Source organism: Chaetodon trifascialis, chromosome 1 (assembly GCF_039877785.1).
Source record: "Chaetodon trifascialis isolate fChaTrf1 chromosome 1, fChaTrf1.hap1, whole genome shotgun sequence".
NCBI lineage: Eukaryota > Metazoa > Chordata > Actinopteri > Chaetodontiformes > Chaetodontidae > Chaetodon > Chaetodon trifascialis.
This window is the reverse complement of record NC_092056.1, coordinates 10,027,014-10,051,620: the sequence shown is the minus strand read 5'-3', so window position 1 is coordinate 10,051,620 and position 24,607 is coordinate 10,027,014. Positions and strand designations below refer to the sequence as shown.

Below are 24,607 nucleotides of genomic sequence, written 5' to 3'. Positions count from 1 at the left end.
ATATAAACTCCTGTAATGTTGATTTGGATACAAGGGGTTATAGTTTGGTAATCCAGTGGGCATCAAGTGATTACTGAAACATGCATAATTTTACTATGCATCCCAAAAGGAGAAGATATAAAATCTGTCTAGACATCCAAATAACTTTGCTGGGATGCTGCACTTGGTCTGTGATTGGCTTGACTGAGCACAACAACTAGGACAGAAATGGTGAATTCTCCCCATAATATGACGGGAATGCACTATATTGTGATTCACCATCAATTTAGATATTCATGCAGCAAGTACACGAGCCCTTTACCGTTGGAAGAGAAAGTATTTTGACCCTCTTGCCACTCCATATTCGTAAAGCGCGTGTCGGATAGTGACGTATGTTACGTAGAGTTGTTCAATACTCACATTAGCGAGCTTTATTATTGTTAGCAGAAGAAAATGTACTACAGAATCAGATAGTCATTATTCAAATGTGCTCACTTTAAACGTATTGGTGTCGTTATTTACGCCTCTACAGTCTGGACGAAAATGACCGATTTGACTGATTCTCTGATCCAAGAGGGCTGGTATGTAGCATGATAGCTAACATCAGTCAGCTAGCTAACTCCCTGAGGTGCCAGATTGGTGTTAGCTCACAACACGAATCATAAGCTAATGTTATATCTTTACATTAGAGTTTTGCAAGAACGCGAAGTTTGCCATGTTACACACAACTCTTCCATATTTTGCGGACTGTGGCAACGTAATTAGTTTGTTTAAATCGAAACTAACGCTAATTTAACGGAGAGCTAGTTAGCGAGATAAATAACGTTAGCTAGCCAATACACATTTAGCATTGCATTAATATAATGCAAACTGGCGCTATAGTTTGCGTTAACCGAAAAGCAGCAGTTACTTTAACGTTACATGCAGAAATGGTAAAAGATTGCTGACCTCAGCTAAATACAAAAACTTTTGAAAGTCAAAACTTCCCAGCAGCGCGCACGTACAATTTATAGCTAACGTTTACTATGATAGAGTAATTACAGATTGCAGACTATAGCCTTCGTCTTCAAAACATCCAAATATTAGCGTTGATCCCAGTCCAGTTTTGTAATTTTGCTCATGAGATGGTCCATACTCCAATGCTACAGTCTTTCTCCTAGACTAATAAAATTAAACCGAGGTAGTTATATAGATGCGTCCTCTATATTTCTTGTGGTTTAAGAGCCATGTGTAGATGCTCAGTGAAAGCATGAAAATGTTAATGTTAAGCTTTCACCTCACCTGCTACTTGAAACCTCTACTGACATTGTCATCCTCCCTCTCCACCTTGACTGTCCCCTACAGGTACCTCAGTGAAGAAGGCATCGCAGAACTGAGAGGCTCTGCTGAGAAAATAACACTCAATGATGTTATTCGTATTGCACTTGATGTAAGTTTTACATGTACATTTCCCCAGCGTAACAGCAGTATTTATGTAGCATTATACAGGTATGATACTCAACAATGGATTTGCACTGTAAACTGTGGTGGGATATGGTTATGAAATGTTATGATAATTCATTCAGTATTTAATGCTTTTCAGGTGAGTACTGATGAAACACAGCCCACCATGCACTCTAACGAAACAGGCAAAAGCATGGGAACACAGTTATGAATGGCTTGTCATTGTACAACCCCAATTCCAAAATATTTGTGAGGCTGTGTAAAACATAAAGCAAACATAAAATAATTTATCCTCAATTGAAGATGGTACAAAGGCAATATATTTAATGTCTTACCTCAACAACTTCATGAATTGTTTGTAAATATATGCTTATTCTGAATTTGATGCCAGCAACATGTTTCAAACAAATTGGGACAGGGGCAATAGAAGACTGCAGAAGTTGTAGAATGTGCAAAAAAAAAAGTATCATGACTGGTTTTGAAAGGAAGATCCTCAAAAGGCTCAGTCATACACAAACAAAGATGGAACAAGCTTCACTACTTTGTGAACACGATTGTTTGAAGGATATTACTACATTGGCTTGGGAAAGCTTCTGTTTTCATTAGTGTTTCACACAGCTTCACACAGCATCACAACTTTTTTGTAATTGTAATTGGGATTTATTTGTTTCAGAAGACTTGTATGAAAACTATATAATGGACCCTATTGCCGGTTAGTGTCATTGTATGACCCACTATGGGCAGGTTCAGCATTAAAGATCATGCTACACCTTCATATCAAACTTTCCTTTTTCCTTGTTGATTAGCCAGTGAAATTCTGTCCATTGCCTACCTGCTTACATGACATCAGAAATTAACAAGAGCCAAAATCTATTTTAATGGCACAGAGAGAGAATATAATGCAGCCATTATGATTGGCTAACAACATGAATAATAATGTAGTGGTTGCCCCATTGCTAACACAGTTATATTAGGCCCATTTTCCTCACCCTGTTAGAAGTTGATGCAGTATTTTGAAATAATTGTATTGTAATTGGGTTTAGATATATTTATGGAGACATCAGTATGAAGAAACAATTCCTTCTTTAGGTTTACTGGGGAAATAGCTGGCCCACATTTAGAACAACTGTGGAGAGAAAGGGTTACAGACTTGTTTGGACTTGGTGTCTTGGTGCAGCCAACAGAAATCTGACAGATATTTGTAGTATGGAGAAAGTTTATCATTATATTGGTTACAACGAAATCTAAAATTCAATAAGCTTGTTAGAAAATGTATAATTGTTCTGAATATTTGAAATAATTGAAAACCTAATTTTAATTAGATAGTATTCAATAAACCATATAAATCGAAAGTACACTATGTAATATATACTGTAATGTACTGCAAGTAATGCAGTAATAGTAGTAGTAATGATTACTTCTCAGCTTTGAATTGGCTCCATGATGTCAATTTCTGGAACTGAGGGTACAAGTGAAAAGGCTCCTACATCACATGTGAATGAATAGCATTAGGCAGATTAGTTTTATTTTGAGGCACAGCCCAGTGTAGGTCAGCATATTTTTGAATGTGTTTAAGTAGATCTCTGTTTCACTTCATTTTGATTTGCACATTATTTGTTGTTGTTTTTTTGTTTTTTTAACTTGAGCATTGGCTTGTTCACAGAGTGATCTGAGACCTATTGGGAGAAAATTTCTACCATCTGATATCAATAGTGGAAGAACTGAGAAGGTGAGTGGTGGAGAAATTCTTACAAATCTATTTCAAATGCTATATTTGTAACGTTATGGGAAATTGTGTGCCAAAGTCGCTTTTGTTTTTGTTTGACGGCTGAAACTCAGTGCAGGCCTAAGCTTTCACCTGAGGTGCAGTTCTCATTGGTGCCACTAGATGGCCCTAAGACATTTACAAACAAGGATTAAAGAACAGCTTCTTCATGTGTGAAACTGAGTTGAGCAACTGGAGAGTAAAAATGCCCCAAATAGTGTCTCATAGTGAGGATTAAAACATGTAATTCTATGTGAGCTTAGCCTGTGTTCCCTTCATGCTTAGAACAAGATGCACACTCATGTCACCCTTGAGATACACTCTGCCTCGCACAGTGCGAATGCTATCCTAGCATCTGATTGCATTACACTGCATACAGATAGTAGTATTGCCTGTAGATTGCAGTTACATGCTACACGTTTCTTTTCACAGAAATAGCAATCATTATTTGATGGAATAAATCTGATAAATGGTTTTAAATAAAATGGTCACTGTGAACCTAAAGGTATGCAATGAAGTAGTCTGGACGAACAAATAAACCGTTGCTGATGCCATTATACTAAATTATACTAAATATACTAAATAATAAAAAGTTATTTTTTATTATGCCTTTGGAATGATTTGGTGTAAATACATGCTAGTATTTTGCTGTTGTAGTACTACTCTGCATGCTACTGATTTTCCCTTTAAGCCCTAATTCATTTGTTGTCTCTTGCACATGGCCAGTTGGAGGGTCCATGTGTTCTCCAGGTGCAGAAGGTGAGGAACGTCTCAGCTCCTAAAGACCATGAGGAGTCCCAGGGCGCACCGCGAATGCTGCGACTACAAATGACAGATGGTCATACCACCTGTGTTGGATTGGAGTTTAAACACCTGTCTAAGATCAGGTACCTATGTAATAGTTTTGTTGCATTTAGGAATATTTTAGGTTTGTGCAAATAATAGGATGTATGTATTGTAATGAATAAATGATAAAATAAAAACTTGGGAAGTTGATATCACTGTTTAATACTGGTAAGAAATACCATTAGTTTTCTTGTTTATAAATAAGTAATTGCAAAAAATGTATGTGTAGTAGCTACGTAGATGCAAAGCAGGGTCAATAAGCCAGTTCCTCATATATTCAAAGCTGAATATATGAAGCCAAATGTGCAAGATTGTGCACACGCCCTTCTCTTTCACCTCCTTGTCAGCACTCTCACCCCACCAAATGTCTTACTTTTCCCTTTATCTGCAATTTCCACGTGGTGGCAGCTGTCTAACAATTCCCAGCCTTAATTACATCTCCATCCCAGCAACGGTGGCCTTGGTGACTGCTGCCATGGTGACTAGCAAGTCTGTACAGGTGGAGTGGCCAGAATGTGGGCCTGGACTTCCTGATGGGAAGAGAGGAGAGAACAGAACAAATCCCCTCTTTATGAGCAGCACACACACACTGGCCACCAACAGCGGTGGTTAGTGTTTCTTATGAGAGTGTTCACTTTAGTGTGCGTGAGGCCATAAGTGAGTGGCAGAGAAGGATGAGATGGATTACAAGACTGTTCAGTGTGTGAGACAGTAATATAGAGGAATGACAATTAAGCACGAAGTAGCAACATTGATCAGAGGGTAAATAGTGTGTTTGTAGGATTGTGAGTATGTGACTGAATCGAGGATTGAGAGTGCCTCACTTTTGCATTGGCCGCTATCATGAGAACAGCATCTATCCCAGAGGTTTGGAGTGAAATCCCTAATTGTTGCCTTGGCATCCGGCATCAGTAGCTGGAAATCCCTCTAAGTCCCTGTGCTTTCTTAATGAGAGAGGCAGAGGCCTTATCAGGCCTGATGAGATAGAGGGGCTTTTAATTTACCATGAGGATGGGTGAGCAGCTGGGATTATTAATAGTCTCTCCTAGCCTCGCCACCCATCCCCTGGCACTGCTCCATGTCATTTATAAAGTGGTATGGGTAAGGCAATAGGTTGTGGGGCTTGGGATACTCAGTGATAATTTAAACCCTGAATATGTTTGATATTTAACAGTTAGTTTAACAATTTATAAATGAAGCATCCTTTCAAACATACATTTTAATTATTTTTGTTGTTGTTTGGTTTTGTTTTCCAGTCTTAATACCCCCCCTGGAACAAAGGTAAAGCTGCTTGGTACAGTCCAGGTTAAAAACGGTCTTTTGCTGCTCGATGACTCAAAAATCTCTGTCCTTGGAGGAGAGGTTGATCACATGGTGGAGAAATGGGAACTACAAAGGGTGAGGGCTGATTTTTTTGTCATGATGGCTCACCTGCATTTGCTAAAAAATATGCCATTCATGTGTTCATAATCATTTCAAATCTACATTAAAAGCCACCACCAGCCTGTCATTACTCTTGCTAGGTTTAGATTTTTTTCTTAGTTTTTAAGAATGGTCTCCCCTTACTTTCTACCTGCAGAGTCTGGCCAAACACTGCAGGAGTAACATTGGAGCAGAAGGTGGACCTCCCCCATTTGTGCCATTTGGTCAGGTGAGGACAATAAAACTTTAATAGTCCGCTTTTCAAAAACAAAGTTCCAAGGTACTTTCTGATATTAACACTCAAGAAAAACAATTAACTAGAAACAGGAATGTGTAATAGCAAACTAACAAAAATAATGCAATTAGGAAAATGCAACTGCATAAAAATGAGATTTCAGCAGCAATTTAATACAAGTCAGAGACACTGTTGAATAAGAATAACCTCACTAATGTATTTGAGGGGCCAGACCAAGGCCTGGCTCAAGGAGGGGGCCTTTATGTCCCTTTTCTTAACAATGTTTGCTCTAATCTTTTTGAACTAATTGTAAGGTTCTTCATGAGTCTTTAAAGTGCATGACTGCATTTTCATTTTGCTTTGTTGTCCTACCACACAAATTGCAAACAGTGCAATAACTGTTTTCCACTTTCATAAATGTATGTGGTATAAGTGCAGTGTGTGCACTGTGGTAATTGGTCGAAAAGGTGAGGAGATTAAAAAGGAAAAAGTGAGGAGAGATGTTTCAAAGGCGAACAGCAGGCCTCTAAAGTGCACCATCCAAAAAAAACCTAGTCAGTATCCATACACAGTATTACATTTGAAAAGAATAACGACGCTCAATTCCTGTTGCCTTCAGAAACTTCAATTTCAATTTTTTCATATTTTGTGGTTTTCTTGTGCTATTTACAGAAAATTAAATAAGGCAATTTTTGGTTTTAAAACTCACTGAGCCTGAGTCAATACTCCGTTGATGAAGACCACAGTTGCACAGTGGGGTACATCCGTAGCAGCTTGATGCTTGGATTCTGGGATTTACTCCCGCACTTGATTCCAGATTTGCTCAAGCTGATTCTCTCTACCAGTCAGTCAGTCCCACTTCCCCCATTTCCTGCGACTGAGAAACATTATTGCAGTATGAAGCTTCCACCACTATCTAGGAATTACTTTAAAATTGAGATTGAAGTTGAAGAAATTGGTGGGTTTTCACTGGACATGTTTCCCCTCATGAGTTTAATACCAGTACCACGTTTAATGATATCTAGGCATGCCCATAGATCTGGGGGTTTTTTCTGGCCTCACCTTGCCTCTCTAGAATCAGTTTACCCTGCCTGGCTAATCTACAAAGCCCGTGGACTTTTATCTTTGGTAACTGTTATCGACAGAATATAAAATATAGTAAACTGTCCACAACAAGGTCTTTGAATTATGCTATTTTGGTTCATGTAGGTGCAGCAGCACTAAGTGCTGGGTGAAGTGGAATATAGGTTGTAAGGTGATTAATATACTCTCAGCCAGTCACATGGGTGCTGTCATCACTCTTAAACAGATGTGCCAGTCAGAGTGACGCATAATGACAACAGCTCAATAGGCAAATTAATGCCTTCTCAGGGATGTCATACCACTCTGTGGTTTGTGTAGAACAGCACGTTGTGAACACACAGCACCACAGATCTGCAGCCCAGGGCAACTGCTGTGGGGTTTTTTTAACAGTTAATTAGTACGATCACGACTCAAACAAATGATTGTTTAGTGAAGACACACAGGATTAATGATCGCTGATAATCTGATGTCCGTCGCATAAGCAGACAGAACACCAAGTCATAATGGATCCGTCTGATGTGTGTAGATGAGTGTGTTGTTATTTTGTTCACAGCCTGGTGTCATTTGCATGTGATATAATGACGGTACACACAATGAACGGTCATTGTGCATAATGGTACTGCACTCAGGCATGGCACTTCTGACACTGATCACCATATATGTCCTGCTGCCTTCAGATGGCTGCAGGGATTTAATGAACTGAACAAGAAGCTTTTCATATTGTTTAAAGCAGCGGTGAACAGCAGGTGCTGTCAAAGTCAATCAGATTATTTTACAGACTGCCTGACTCATGTTCATGCTCTATCTATAAGGGATTGGCAATGTAACAAAAAGATGGTGAACTTACTCATATGCAAAGGTCATTGCTCCAGTCAATTGCTGACCTCTCTGACTGAATCATCACTTCCAACGGTCATGAAACAGCTGCAGGAAATGCTGAATTTCTGTCTTCATAGCCGGGAGACAGCTTTGGGATTTGGGTTGCTGTTGGTTGCTACAGCAAAATCTTGGAGTGTAACTGAAACAGTGCATGTGACTTAATTATAGTTGTAATTTCACAAAGTATGGAAGTTGTCAAGCACATTGATTCTTTTCTACAGGACCTATACATGATTGAGGAGGATCTTTGAGAACATGTTCTACTCTCTTTTCTTCCTTTAGAAGTGCGCTAGGAAGGATGAAGTAGACAGCAGAGAACTAGACCAGAGGAAAACCCTGCAGACTCACAGTGCAGTCAAGAGTACTGATGAGAATGATGAGTTTGAAAAGCAGCGGACAGCAGCTATTGCTGAGGTGGCCAAGACCAAAGAGGTACTGTATTTAATCCCTCATCATGGAAATGTGTCTTAATCGCATGTCAGTGTCATGAATGGTTGCAGTAACAACATGGGACTTGATTGTTTTACAGCTACTTCAACATTTTTTAACTCCCATTTGTTATCTCCGTCTCATGTATGATAGACCTGATCTATTACGCTATGTAATTGTTGTTTAACGCTGGACATCTGATTTTCATGACTAACTAATTTTGCTCTTATTGAAAGTATTTTCTCACAAACGATGTTATTTAGCCTCCATTTAAAAATACACTCTCCTTATTGATATTCATCTTAACCTAGATTCCCTTTGACATTCGAGTCGCTCTTCAAATAAAAAATCAAGTGCATTGTCAACTATAAAGTTCTCTTTCTTGTGTTGGCTTTATTGTTTTGTCCAACCTAAAGCTCCGCTGATTTTCATGTTCTTTTACTTAGGGTCCTCGTACATTTGGTGGTGGAGGAAATGCAGGCAGTAATTTATCCAATGCTGCTTCATCCTCTCGGAGCCGAGACTCATACCAGCAAAGGAGACGAGAAGACCGGGTTGAAAGAACTGAAAGCAGACAAGATGGGAATTATCGAGAGCTGGTGAGAAGACGAACTTGCTCCAAACCTATAAGACAATCTAAGTCTGTTAAATATAAATTAGAGATGAAAGCCACTTGTGTCAAAATTAAAATTCTTGTCTCACATTACTGAAGCCTCCATTTAATGTAACAAAGCAATTTAAAGGCTGGGCCTTGTTCTGTGTTCTTCTTGTGGTCCTTTGGACTGGATGAGGCATTGATTATGATAATGTAGAAATGTAAATGAATTGGAAGCTTGGTCAGGTTTTCCACTCAAGTGGCAGTCTATCGAGCTGTGTGTTGTGACTCGCCAGTTTCTAGGCAGCGCTCAGCTGCTTTGGGCTGAAGACATAAATAGGATAGAACAGGATATTACAGTGTTTGGCTAGGAGTGTGTTAATGGTGGTTTGAAACTTGAATGCACTCTAATCCAACCTAAAACTCAAAGTGATACCCATGTGTGGCCCACTTAAAAGGAAGAGAGGTTCTTAGAGGATCTTTTTTTCCTCTTTCTAATGTCCTATCCAATTCATCTTTCTCTGTCACAATGAACCTTAGCTCTGAATCTAATATTACCAAACAGTATGTATCCATCCACATGTATTTTCCTCATCTCCCTGTACATTTTATGCTTTCTCCATACAATCTTTTTTTGTGTTCTTCCTGTCATTATATCCTGTGTGAAGGTGGATGAACGTGCTCTCAGGGACATCATGGAGATGGGCTTTAACAGGGAGGCAGCTCGGCAGGCCCTAATGGATAATAACAACAACCTTGAAGTGGCACTTAACAGCCTACTGACTGGATCTTCTGGCAGCAGACCTGGCCCTGTGGTTGCTGAGTCTAACAAGCCCCCACCCAGAGGTTCATACACAGACATACACATGCATGCTGCCCACTTTCCCTTGAAAAAATGCCCCATAGCCCACAACACTTGGTGTTCTTGCAGAGTAAGAGTGAAATTGGGGGAGTGATGTGGAGGTCCTTAAAATGCATTGAAAGTCACCTACAGCCTAGTTAAAGGTCCACGCTGGCGGTTTTGCTTGTTTTAGTCCATTTACTACAAATTGTATACACACTTTACTGCCGGCTACTTTCCCAAGGTTTCAGATGGATGTTCGACTTTACCTGGAGTCATTGTTCTGTATTTGTTTCAGTGCTGAAAAACAACTTGCAGCAGCTTGAAACTGCCTCCATCACACTGAGCTACCTCCTGCCTTTTTCTGGGGAAAGCTTTTTTTTTTCCATAAAGTGGAACAACCGCTCTGTGTCAGCTACAGAACACTAACCTTTTCAAATTCATGTAATCTCTAAGGGTTGTATATGTGTTCCTGTATTACTACTCACATTGAACAAAAATAAAATACCTGATTGGGTTCAACTTTAAAATGAGCCCATGCAGACACACAAAGCCTTGTCACACCTGCTTTAGACACCCAGGGCTAGATGGTGTTCACATTCAAACATCCAGTATCATTGATCAAACTGTCCTTAATTGGGTCTTATTTTGGGGGTCTTTTCAGCCAGAGGAAGGGGCAGAGGCAGGTCCAGAAATGAAGAAGAGGAGGAAGGAGCAGGGGGAAGGCCATCAGGACCAAGCACTCTGTTTGACTTTCTGGAATCCAAGATGGGAGTTTTCTCCATTGATGGTGGGTAAACTGGACCAGATTTCATTGTAAATTGCCTTGGTACCTCTCTCAGGTCCATAAACATCATGCTTTCACTTTTGATTTATTTTAGGAAGAAAGTCATTTCATGATTTTAGATATGGGTTTATATAACTTTTCAAGCCAGTTATTTGGTAAGAATGTACCACATAATAGCAGGATGTCAGCTTGGACAGAGTCACGATTAGATTCAGACAGATGGTTATCTGGCTATCGTGAGCTGAGGGGAATTAAGTCATGTTCTCTAAATGCCTGAAATCATCTCTGTGTGCAAGACCAATGCATCACTGGGCTGCAGTTGAAAGTGGGCATGAACATATCTTTAAATGCTATATATTTTGATATAAGATTGTGTTTGACCAAGGACAATTTAGCTATTTTTATTTACTGATGTTCCCTTCGTGTTTTTAGCCCTCATTAATCATCACTGAATAACTGTATATAGCACATGGTAATGCGGTCTTGTCAGTATTCCTTCTATCATTCTTCTCGTGGTTTGCCACAGCTTTTAATTGTACTGCTCTTTTTTTGGTTTGTTTTGCCAGAGCCAAAGAGCCAGGCACCTCAGAGACACCATGAGAATAAAGCAAATTTCTCCAACTCAGACTATTACTCCAAAGACACATCTCAGACCAAGTTCTCCTCGCATAATGAGCATAGGCAACAAAGAAATGACAGACCACCTCGCTTCCACAGGGACACTGATTTTCCCAAACCTGGTCAAGAGCCTCTCTCTAACTGCACAACCTCCCAAACATCAGCTCAAGCCCAGCCGTGGAGGGGCCAGGAGAGATGGTCACGAGGCACATCAGACAGGTCGCATAGTGACAGGAGAGAGATGCGAGATGAGCAGATTTTTTCTTCATCCTTCACGACTACTTTCACACGTTCGAGAGAACCTCAGCAGCAGATGGAGTTTAGTGGATCTCACCACCAACGATCCAGAAATGGAGATGGTGGTGGGAACATGGCTGGACCGTCTCACAGGAGAGGGGTGAAAGACACTGCACCCACGTCTAAACTGAGCAATTCCGCAGGAAGTGAGCTGGAAGGAAGAGGAAATAATAAACGTACAGAGAGAACTGAAGAGCCAAACAACAGCAGGCGCATGGGGAAGGCTGACCGGCCTAACTCGGACCACGTTGACCGACAAAGGGATGGCGGGCCACCAAACTTTAACTTTAGGGGAGGAAGCTCAGGGATGCCCCAAGAAGTGGGGTTATCACGGGATTGTCGAATCATGACAGGGGATCCTTCTCATTTCCAAAATGGAGATATGGAACACAAAAGAACTGGGCCAATCAAGCCACCAAACTCATCCTGTCCCCCCAACAGGGAGCCACCCCCCAAGAAAAACCCTTCTAATAACCCAGGACCTAAAAGAAGGTCGGGACAGGGCAGAGGTCAAGGTCCTAGAGGACCAGAGAAAGGTCATATTGTGGAGCACGCTTGGAAGCCTGGAGACCAGTGCCTGGCACTGTACTGGGAAGACAGCAAGGTATGTAATTCCTGAATTGGAAGCGGAGCGATAGTTGATAAATGTGATTGCATTCAACTTACCGTATGTCAAGTTAGAGAACGTACTGAAATAAAACTGTGACATGCACAAATGAGCTTATAATGTGACACGTAAATTCTCCACAGTAACCACGATAAATCTGACAGCTGAGACTCAAATTTGTTAAAATATGAAAATTAACTTAGACATTGTGGGTTATTTTTTCTTGTGTGAGAGCTTGTTTGACAGTTGTGTTAAATGACATCAAAGAATAATTATTGTGATTGTGACTCATTTTCTCTCAGTCACAGTGTTGACAGTGTGTTTGATTTGTTTGTCATGTTGTAATTAATTAATATAAATGTGTCTTGACTTCTGGAAAGGTTTGTATTAAAATAATTACATTTCTATTTGTTTCTGTGTGTGTGCGTGTGTGCACACATGTACTTGTGTGCACATGAAGTTCTACCATGCCAGAATAGATGCTGTGCATCCATCGGGCTCCACAGCTGTGGTTGTATTTAGTGATTACGGAAACTGCGAAGAGGTCCTGCTGCATAACATCAAACCTGTTCCTGCTGATGTGTTGGTAAGGAGAGAGAAAACATATTAATAATGCCATTAATCATTCAGAATTTTTAAGATCAAAATGTGTTGGTTAAAGCTACGTAGAACTAACTTTTAAATGAAACCGTATTCAGGTGGATTGACAGTGGTAATGAAATGTGAATGACAGCTAATCTGATTACCCACAGTAACATCACAACCATATCAAATGTACACTGGCAGGAGGAAGACGATGGTTACTATGACAGTTCACTAGAGTTTCGCCGTGGGGGAGATGGACAGCCCAGACGCACAAGACCAACACAGCAGTATTACCAGCCACCCAGGGCGAGAGATTGATGTGTCTGCTTTTGCAGGTAAATAAATATGAAATGGGGTTTTTCAATTAATAATTGAAACATCAGTATGTGAACAATGTTATATTTTTTTTAATGTGGAACATTTTATTCATAACATTCCTCTTTTCATCGTAGTGGGAGTCTTGAATTATATAATAAACATGGGAAGTGTAGACTGCGCTAAAGTCATTTGTAGGCATTTCTGTAACCTTGTCTCTTGCATTATTACCTACATATAATACATAATAGAAACTGTTGCCAACCACAGCCAAAAAACTTTCATGCTCTCATTTTTATGTAGAAATGTATTTTGTATAATTTCAACTTTCTTCTGCTGGTACAGTGCATAGTGTAAAAAGTATTTCACAAGGTCTGCAGCAGTCATGATCTTACAAAATGCATTAAAATGTAAGCACTGTTCATTTTGTAAATGTAAGATTTTTTTCTTTTTCCTCCATCCATCAGTGTGCTTGTCCCTCATCCCTCCATGACAGAGATTATGTGACTTTCTGCAACAATCCAGAGTGCTTCCGAATTTTTCGGTGTCCACATCATCAGGACATACAGAACTTTTCAAAGGGCTTGGACACCATGCAAAAACAAAAAGAAAACTGTCATGAGCACCTGTTGGTTTTGTTAAGGACATATCTACTGTACATGTTGTGAAGATTTGTTAAATGGATGCATTAAAATAAACAATATTATAGTATGTAGTGGATTTGTTGCTTTAATGTGTTTTATTTCTAATCATCACATTCAAATGACAAATAAACTAAACCAAAGCAGAAATAGAAACCTGTCAGGGGGTCCTTGGTTTTATTTTTAATCTCACAGCAGTAGTTGTGATTCTCACGTAGATTTAGTTCATCACAAAGTTAATTAACGTCAATCTTAACTGGTAACATATCGTAAAACCTCTACCAAATTTACTAATTCTTGTCTTATAGAACACCTGTGTTGCATAGACACTATGCAGCTCAAGCTCGTTTGTCGTGTTCTGTGAAGCAAAACCAAAGGGTAAGACAATCTTTTCCCCCTGTAATAGAGACGGTTACATTGCAGAGATATCATTTTGCACATTACAAAAGGCACTGTACCCAGCTCTTCAAGCATTGCACACACACACCACTGAGCCGGCTGTTTATGGGCTTGTGCTGTGCGACGGACAAGTTTTACACATCAAGAAATAATGTCCACCTTAGCTCCAATTTCACTTCTACCAACAGTAGGAGACAAATGGACAATGCAGCAGGGTTCAGCAGAGAGGTTGCCTTACTATTCTGTATCACTGGTCCAAAGGATTTCCTTTATTTTCCAACTGAGACGCCAAGCGAGCATAGATGAATAATTCACAGCTGGTAATATGGAAACCTATCCGTTGGGGAGGAACTGAAAGTGAAGCTCTTGAAAGTGTTCTTGGGGGCTGACCGTGACACACTGGCCAGATAATCATAAAGGATTGATTTTCAATCAGATAAGCAGTGATATTTTGGAAGAGGAATTAAGGCCATTTCATATTGAATATTTTTCTCTTGGCCTTGTGAAATGTCAGGCAAGACAAATATTAGGCGGAAGCCCCTTGGTCCCTTAGTCATTAGACTCAACAAATGTAGGGTTATTATGTGTGCAAATATTGATGCTGTGGATTATAGGGTCAGCTTCTTGTCACTGTTATTACTTGACAAGTGTAAACTGATTCTTATCAAGGAAAATCCCTGTAGCTGTTGTATGAAGGAGAGAAATTTGGGTAACAACAGTAAGGCTTAAACAAGGGACTTGGAACATGTTTTATTATATTTGTAAATGAATGATAAATATTTATATTAGCCAATGTAAGTGTAATGTTAGTGTGATATCCTGTTTTGGTCCTTTATGAAGAAAGTGAAAGACTATGAAAGCTGGCAGGACAGATTAGATTACATCTTGTTTTTCATGTTTATGTAACTCCACAGTAGATTTAATCTTGTGGATGCTGTCATCAGAGTAAATCTAAAACTTCAAGTACTGTGTGTGATTTTCTGTGGCAGACAGTAGTTGGATGTCACCTCAATTATCCAGTAGTCTACAAACAAACCTCAGGTTATGATTGGATTTTACATGAAAACATTTACACTGCAAGTGAAATGTATTGGGGCAGCATCTCACATTTTACACACACACACACACACACACACATTTTAAGTTAGTTTGGGCTTGACTGATTTTAGTACAGTCAGCCTCAGTTTGACTGTATTTCCATTTATGTTGGATTATGAGGGGGTGGTAGGATTGCTCAATGGTGAGCACAGTCACCTCACAGAAGAAAGGTTGTGGGTCCAAATCCAGCAAGCATGTTCTTCCCACAGACCAAATAGATCAGGTGACTGTAAAATGGCCTGTGGGCGTCAATGTGAGTGTCCCTCCATATGTGTTATCTTGGTGGTGGACATCAGACCTGACCTGAGTGTACTCCACAAATACACAGCAACAAATACCCTGACACTATGAGCCATATAGTATTTCAACATCCCAACCCATGAAAACAAAACAAGTTCTATATGTTTCTGGAGATTTATACCATAGATTATGATGATGTTTACCAACGACACTCAGATTTATGTCAGACAAGCTCATCCATATGTTATGTCCAGGGTTACTGAAATTTGAGACTATTCAGTTTTGTTATATGCATGAATATGGTAAGTAGATCTTTTATTTTGAGGAGTTGAACCAGGTATGAAATGCTTGTATGCATGAAACAGGCTTATTTGGTACAATATATTTATTTATTTATTATTTACAATAATTCTACCATGCTGATGTTAAGTGGATAATAGTCTTACTTTAGCATGTTAGCAGGGTAACATTATCTAATTAGCACGACACACATAAAATAAGTCAAATAATTTTATGTGCACAAAAAAACAACAAATCACAATAATTGTTATTGTGATGATAGGGTTAGTCAGGGGAGATGTTGTGACAATTCATTTTGAATGAGAAATGAATGTAGGTACCAAATTACATGGCAATCCATTTAATAGTTGAGGTTTTGGACTCAAAATCACAAATGTGATCCCCATGGTGGTCAGTTGAAGCATCACCAAAATCAGAAGGATTATGCATTGTTTGTACAAAATTTCCCTTGAGCCATGCCACTGACGCGGTTAAAAAGTTGTTATTGATGCAATGGAAACAAGCTTGCTCGTTTCTGGATTGCCTGCTCCTGGTCTCTCTCAGCCTGCAATCTTATAACCTTCAGCAACAGGAGGAATGCTTTTATCTCCTGGAGAGGGTACTACCTTCTTTCCCACATTAACATCCCCTTTGCTCTGCCCCTTCGTTTCCCACCTGCTCTCCTCGTATCCCCATTCACAGCTGTTGGCCATTATCTTTCTGCTTACCTGACCCCTCACCCTCCATCTCTCCACCATGGCACCTTTGTCGCAGTGACATCTGAACCCTGTGATCCTGTTAAATGCCTCCTTTCTTACATAATTTCTACATTGGCCTCAACAACCTAATCCTTTCTTTCCTTTTTGTGGATGGGGAAAAAGGAGACCTGAAAGTAGGTTACATGAACTTGAGTGAAGAGTGAATTTCCTTGCAAGCATATTTAGTAACCTCTGTGGTGAAAGAGAGACAGGGCACTGCAGGAATGAAATTTAGTGTGCTACCTTTATAAGAAAGAGCTTTTGTATTGTATGTATCAACTCCACCCATCTTACAGGCATTTAAGATGGTTAAATTACAGGTTAATTCAAAACTCTGCATGTGAAAAAACGTATACACTTGTATTCTGGCTTTTTTAGCATAATGTAACACTGATATAACACTTTGAATGAACAGAAGAACAAGTACTTCTGCTTCTGCTTTTAAAATGAAATATGCATCGAGCAAAGAGAATATGATCCTTGAAATAATATTTCCAATATACTGTATGTGTCTGTGCGCATTTTAGCACTGCAACAACAGAAGACCATTCCTCCTCAAAAAAACAGATATGAAACAAAAAGCCTTGTCATTCCAGTGCTTGGTTGCCTTATACAAAGAAGACACTAAAGGAGGAAATGGCAGCTTTAACTACTCTTGAAAAGATTAAAATCCCACGAAACTGTCAACACAGGATATTGAAGGGGTGCGCGGCTCTTTCTTCTTAGTTGAGGAAGGCTTAAGGTGGTTATTTGCATGTGAATCAAAGAATTTAAAGTCAAACCACCATCTGGTAGATGGCTACACCACTAACATGCAAAACAAGTGCCTTCATGTGTATGCTTTGTTGTGATCTAGGCAAATGCAATTTGTATTGCAAAGCATAGCACTTACTCATATGTGTGAAATTACAGGACCCATAGTGTTGGAGGAGACACCTTCATCCTTTGCATGACCATCTACCACCCTGTTGCTGGACAGGGGTCATGTAGTAATAAAGTAATAAAGAAAATGCATAACATAAGGTAGAAAATGAAAACACTGAATAACAGTAATATAATAAAGTTAAAAATGGAAATTGTGAACAAGGAGTTAGAAAGTAAGGGCTTTCTGTACAAGAAGGTGGACATTAACAGCCGACCTGCAGACTTTTGAAAGAGTCTCTCAGTGTTTTTTCTCAGGAGGCCAGCAAGTAGTGCGTTACAGCAATGGAGTCGGTTTGAAATAAAGGCATGAATCAGTTTTTCAGCATCTTTTTGATTTAGAAATGGTCGTACTTTAGCTATGCTTCTAAGGTGGACAAATGTTGATGTGGGAGTTGAATCTTAGGTCTGAGTCTAAGACCCAAGATAACATCAAGACTTGTAATCTCAGATTTAATCCAGGAAGTTAATTAAACAGTTTTTGTCTTTTTGTTTTAAGGCTGACTTATAGGATTTCAAATTTGTCCTCATTTAACTTGAAGAAATTCCTGCTCATCCATTTATTTTTTGCCAAAAGACAGTTAGCAATGGAGTCTCTAGATGTAGCACAATTTGGATCAGCACAGATGTACAGTTGTGTATCATCTGTATAACTATATCAGTCATAGTTGTGTGACTCAAATGATCTCATAATATTACTCAATATCCTATCCCTTTAGTCTTTGTTATGATTATGTTGATATCAGAAAACACACAGTGATGGTCAGAAGTAGATCATTCTAATACTGATTTATTGTCATTGCTTAACCCTGTTGTTATTACCAGGTCTAGAATATTGCCATGCTGATGAGCGCCTTAATTTACACATTGGATAAGTCCAAAGCTGTCCAGTAAATTGACAAGCTCCATAGCGTTCGAGTCATTATTTTTGTTGATATAAATGTCTGTCCCTTGTGTATTCTTGTTTGGGTATAACACATCAAGAATATGATGCAGGTTGGTGCCAAGCAGCCTGAAACAAGCAATGTTTGGATGTACCCCATCAGGCCTAAAGTGGTCTTTACAGTTCCAGAAGAGATATTGAAATTGTCGGCTGCACGGTGGCACAGCAGGTAGTGCGCGTGCCTCACAGCAAGAAGGTTGCCGGTTCGATCCCCGGGTCAGGCAGGGCCTTTCTGTGTGAAGTTTGCATGCGTGGGTTCTCTCCGGGTACTCCGGCTTCCTCCCACAGACCAAAAACATGCTCATTAGGTTAATTGATGATTCTAAAATTGTCCGTAGGTGTGAGTGTGAATGTTTGTTTGCATGTGGCCCTGCAATCGGCTGGCGACCGGTTCAGGGTGTACCCCGCCTCTCGCCCATTGTAGCTGGGATAGGCTCCAGCCCCCTGCAACCCCGAAAGGATAGGCGGTATAGATAATGGATGGATGGATATTGAAATTGTCAGGAAGCTTTATCCCATGGGTGAGACATGGCGCTGTTAGCCATGTATTCAGGCTAAGGAGTCTGCTGAAAGATTTGATTCCTTTCCCATGGTTGGAATGGAGCCTGATAGGAATACATGTTGTGACTGACAGTCACTCAGTTTCTCCAGTAGAAAGCAAAAGTCTTTTTGCAGAATGATCCAACGTGAATAATGATCTTCCCATCACTTGGAAGTGTAGAGAGGCTAACTGGCAACAGCTCTATCAGCTCCCTGACACATGTGTCATTCATAGTTAGATTTTCAGCCATTCTTACATGCTCGGTTGTAGAGTCCTCAATCAGAATGGTGTGTGTCTTATCAGGTGTGGGGTTACCACTATTTCCTCTTGCCCTTGACTTATCAAATGTTGGAGTTAGCAAAATTTCTCTCGGCCCGTGGGCTAGCAGTGATTTTGGGGCTATTTATTTGGTTTTTGCCAGCCTTAATGCTCGTTCCCTAGAAATTAAAATTAGAGTCAGTGGGTCATATCTGTTGTGAAATACGAGTTTGGCTGGTGGAGTTAGCATTGGTGCCCTCTTGTTTAATTTCTTGCTGGATTTGCCTTTGCAGCAGACAATGTCAGGCCAAGTCCTTGCTGGAGTGAATGCTCCCAGGCTGGCAACGGTGCTATGCCACCAAGAAGCGTCATTAGGGAAGGCTAGTTTGGGGCAACATATCTGCCAAATATGACCCAGGATGCTCCACAGCTGAAGTAATCCCATGGTCAAAAGTCTGTCTGTTTTCAGCACCTTGTACAGAGGCTGCGAGTCAATGCGACATTGTTGCAATCTTCTTTTCAAGCTGTGCAGTTCTCTCAGTCGGTCGCTCACAGTCTGTGCAGCTTACAGTTTTTGCCATGTTGTCTCTATCCTGATGTCAGGTTTCCAGTCACAGACACAGCAAAAAGGCTTGTGCTGTTTGGAGGTCACATTCCACTGTACTAAGAAATAATGAAAGTGATAAACAATATGGTGGTAGCCCCATGTTTCTTTCATTAATTTAAGTCCCTGTGATTTAGTAGTATCCAGGATCCACTTGCCAAAATGTTTGGCAGAAAAAAAACAAGGACATCACCAAAAGAATGGAAGAAAAGCAGAGTGTTATGGACAGCAAAGAAGGCGAGGACCCAGGATGCAGAGTGGTAGAACAGTTTATTATCAAACACAAAAATCTCCAAACGGGAAAAACTGAAGCTCAGGCAGACGATAAACCAAAATCTCAGCTGGAGGAGAATTCAACTCAACAGCGCACTAGGAAGAAAACAAAAATCACCGCTAGGGAGAAAAACGCTCACAGGCAGACCAAACACAAAAACCTCAGCTAGAGGAGGACTCAGCGACCGCTGGAAGAGAACAAAAAATCACAATAAAGGGAAAAAGCTCTCAGGCTGGCACAAAAGGTGAACTCAAAAGAGACAACGAGAGGCGACCACAACTTGTCTACCAGAGAAACGAGGCAGGGACCAGGAGAACTGTCTGTGGCGAGACACAGGCGACACGTGTGAGAATCATCTGGCACCAGAGTAGTGGGAGAAGCCAGCTTAAAAAGGCAGGGTCCTGATGAGCCCAATTAGAGACAGGTGTGTCCAGCCACCGCTCACCTCAGAGGAGATCGGCCCCGCCCCTGCCACGCTCCAGCCCTGGGGAAACACAGAGGCAGAAATCAGAGCAGCCACAACACAGCCATAACACAGAGAGCAAGAAGGAAAGTGTCTGACCTGTAGCAGAGCAGGAAGCTGAAAGGAAGTAGTATATTGAATGTAAACTTGAATCTAAACCAGATTTTTAGTCTGACTTTCCTATGACACATGGTTCCTTTATGCAGGTAATAGATGTGGTACATAGTCTCATACTTCTGTGTTATTACTTGAACTGCAGTTGAGAGGCCCAACACTTAATGAGCAAGATAGGTGCTGCTTGTCAGTAGTAATGGTTGTTTTCAGTGTGCAGCAGACCATGGCCTACATGGGTCATTCTTCAAACATCCTGCCAACATTTGTTGCCAAGCACCCCTTGTGTTACTCATAACACAGGACAAAATAATGGTCAAATGGGGCCAGTTAGCTTGACCACAGACAGTATGGACTAAGGGTGAATGATGAATCAGCAGCTGGGTATTGATCTTTACCATTACCACATATGGCTCTACGCAGCAAAGTAAACATGGAGAAAAGCACCTCTCAGTCACTTTTATGGACCCTGTCCAGTTATACCTAATGACTAGACGCTACATGAAGAAGAACTACAGAGTCCAGCGAGTGTGGCTGCTTTTTTTCTTTTGGTCTCTTACACACAAGACCTGCAGTATCGTATTTTAATTAAGCCATCTGTACGTCACTGAACCTAAACATTTTCAAAATAAAACTACTCACACTGTGGTCATCAAGATTTTGTAGGTTTTTTCTCTTTTGCTGAAGTGGACTGTGAAGCCAGCTATAACCAGATGAAACTGATCCACAGGTACAAGCAACTGCAGTGATGCATCTTTCCACACAGCTTCTTTGATGTGTTGGGGTCATACTTTGGCCGGCTGCTCACACTATCTGTGGCCAGTAGAGATGGTTAAGCTGTCTGCAGTCCTGACTATGATTCATCAGAAAAAGACATAAATACTCTTTAAAGAGTTGAGTAGACCAGCCATCCTGAACATCTGGATGGTCCCGGTGAACACAGTGCTAACATCAGACAAGACATGATTGACTTGTCTGTGGCTGCATTTGCAGATCAAAGGTATCTGGAGCCACATTATTTTTGTAGCACAGAGATGTTCAGTCTGGTGTCAGAAGTTGAGGGAGAATGTTTTTTTTCAATAGATTTGGTTTATTGCTGCAGGGCAATGTGTTTGGAGTTGGGGATCTTAGTGTCTCATCTCTCAAAATGAGTATTTAATTGCTCATTTGTAAATGCTAGGGGTAAGAAAGGATGATTTTCACTTCTGTTTGTTCTCTTTGTTGTTGCATTATGACATTAATGCATCATAATATAACAAAACTTTAGGCTAACAGTCCCCAAAAAGTAATCACTGCAATTTGATTACATTTTTTAAATCCCTATCCTATCTTAACATAAGCTTAAAATAAATTAATGTTACCTCACTCTTACCCAATTGCCTTTGGCACTGGACTTTAATATGAAGAGATAAAAAAAAAAAAAAACTGTTACTGTGTTACAGAAAAAGAAAGAAAGACTCTACTGCCAGTATGATAAAACTGGCTTTGTGTTATGTCTTTAGTCTCTGGTTCCTTGACTCTCCTAATTAGGCATTTACTGCATGTTATGGAGGTAGTGAATTGTGAAGCACAGATCTCTCTTTGACCCAGAGGGCAAGGGGACTGTTTGGCTTGTTCATTCCTTTCTTAGAAATAGTCCTCGACCTGCACTTCATCTGTGTTATTATTTTAGCTCATCTTTGAGGAGTGCTTAGTGAATTTAAAGGATTCCTTTGCAGGAAGAACTTTCAATTCAGGTTATAGGCTGTAACAGTAATCCATATCAACTTAAAAACAATAAGTCCAAATTCTATGATCCTCCTGACAGTGAAGGGATGTCATGCCCCTTCTTATTTAATTTACAGTGTGTCATGGCCTCAGAATTCTTTAATAAATCTAAGGAGAATAATCGATCAATCGATCAATCAATCAATCAATCAATCAATCAATCAATCAATCAATCAATCAATCAATCAATCAATCAATCAATCAAGATTTATATGTGTTGTGGTTAAGTTTTTTGTGTATTACCTTTGTGGAGTCAAAAGTGCTTCACAAGTCAATAAAGCAAAATAAATGACACAGACATACTTCAGTCAATAAAGAAACACCACAGCATCAATAAAAGCCCTGTCTTTACAAATAGGATTTCAGATACTTTAAAACAGTCCACAAAGCTATTCCAGACCCTGAATAGGGAACTGCAAAAGCTTTGTTCCCAATGGCCTTTCATTTCTGGTTCATATTTCTAATATGTTTTCTGTATTAGGTGAAGGGGCTGACAAAATATTACAAACACCTTCCAGTATAATTCAATATGTAATGCATAAAAATACAGTTCAGACAAAGAAGCAAAGGAGTATTCTCAAAAGTCGACCTTTGAAGGAAAGAGCGGCCCTGCAAGAAATTGAGGGCTGTTGTGTTGTATTTGCATTACATTTAATACTACATTGCATAGTGTTTCAATTTTCTGTTAACATAACGTTCATTAAAGTGACTTTTATGGTGTTATGGACCTACTTGAGAGAAATCTGAGTTAGGAATTGAGAATAGAGGCAGTCTCATCAGTTACATGGTACAGAGTATAACAACATGACAACTAAAAATTCAATATTCCCCCCTGATTCCTCCTCCCATGTGTGTCACCTAAAAACATAATGGTTCCAGATGTAAAAAAAACAAAAAAACAAACAAAACTCTGTGCACCACAAGAAATACACACAAATATAAATGCTCTGCCATGCACACTCACCAAATTAGGGTCAGATGTGTCATCTATGCTTATCGTAACAAAATTTGTCCAATGAAGTGCCTTAAATTCCTCAAATCCCAAGATTAACCTGTGGACAATAGAGATTTGCATTGCAGCCACACGCCCATGATCAACACAGATGATGAGTGCCATAAGGCTTCTCTTCCCCTAAGAGGCTTACATATCATGGAAGATTATTCCTTCATGTGTCTGGATATATGGATTTTACAGTATAATTGTGAAACATTTGGTGAAGGTCATAGTTTTCTCTGGAGGGCAGAGGATAGGAGAAAAAAAAAACAAATATAGGAGAATTATGACATTTAGAATGAAAAAGTACAGCAATTATAAAGGCTAACAATCACATATTGCAGATGAAAATATTTTTTGGCATCATCCGCTACACAATAAGTGCAGAAGCATAATCATTATTCAAATATTATATAGTATATCAAATTCTCAAATATGAGGCATTTTCAGCGGGGCAAAAGCATACAGGTGAATGAAAGTAACTGACATCTCTAACATTTTCTTATCACCAACACTGACAGCATTTAGTTAAACTATCCAAAGCAATACCTCTACATTTGATGCACGAGAGTAGTTGCTATATCCAAATGGCTTTATGAGCTATTGACACACATTTCTTTTCATCTAATCCAATCTGGCAGAGCATCCAGCTGTGAAAGCAACAGCAAAGCTTAAATCTGTTTGGTGTCCTTCAGCTCTCTTGCATGTATTTATACTCATGTCTGCTCAAGTGTAACTTGGCACTCTTTGCTAATCAGAGATGTGTAAAATTGCCAAGGCAGACATACAAGATGAAAATGAGTGCAATGCCACTCGCATACTCACATTTTGCCTTTAGTTACCGGTGAAAAATGAGGTGATGCGCGATAAGAATGCTTTATTTGCTAATGATCTTCAACAGTATGATATATTGAAATGAAGTACAGTTACGTTGCTTTGTTTGTCTCCTTACTGTGTTCAACTTCAGGGGTTAAAAAGTCTATATTAACTGCAGTCAGTGCTTGTATCTTCCTACTGTTGTGAATACCTTTTGTCTTTTGTTACCTAAGGTCTTCTCACATGCAATATAATCAGCATCTAAGAAACCAGGGCTTGAATTTCCAACATCACAGCTGAGTAATTTAACTGAAACTGAAACCATGCAGATGATGAGGTATTTAAACTCAGAGAAACATAATGACCCAATAAATATAGTTTTATTTAAAGTCAAGATGTCAGACTGCATGAAATCAAGCTTGTTAATCTGAAAAAATGGGAGCTGGTTACAATGCATTTGTACATGGTAAAACACCAGTAATGAATCAAACATATAATACCACATATGGTGTATGTATTACAGATATTTGTAGAGGGACAGAGGTACATGTATCCAAAAATAATAAGGCTGTTTTGCATTATATCAGAAAAAAATGGCTAGACTGCTTAAAATATAAAATAATATTTCATTTTCACATGAGCACTTTGTTTGTGGCATTATGCTGCACAAGCACACAAATATCACGACTCTCTTGGCCACTTCATTTGATGCTTGCTGCAGCAGGTGATGTGTCGTAATGCCACAGACTGCTCCACAGCATTTGCATTGATTTT

General features: G+C 39.7%; 1 protein-coding gene across 1 annotated transcript; it reads left to right on the top strand.

Annotated features, from left to right (window-relative positions):
• Nucleotides 1-339: 339 nt before the first annotated feature.
• On the top strand, nucleotides 340-13,441 carry tdrd3 (tudor domain containing 3). The gene is made up of 14 exons (XM_070968883.1): nucleotides 340-560; nucleotides 1,324-1,408; nucleotides 3,086-3,151; nucleotides 3,914-4,074; nucleotides 5,290-5,431; nucleotides 5,613-5,684; nucleotides 7,935-8,084; nucleotides 8,528-8,680; nucleotides 9,345-9,522; nucleotides 10,182-10,307; nucleotides 10,871-11,823; nucleotides 12,287-12,412; nucleotides 12,613-12,746; nucleotides 13,194-13,441. Exons 1-13 carry the CDS (start codon nucleotides 523-525, stop codon nucleotides 12,727-12,729), a joined length of 2,367 nt encoding a protein of 788 aa, XP_070824984.1. The 5' UTR covers nucleotides 340-522; the 3' UTR covers nucleotides 12,730-12,746; nucleotides 13,194-13,441.
• The last annotated feature ends 11,166 nt before the right edge of the window (nucleotides 13,442-24,607 follow it).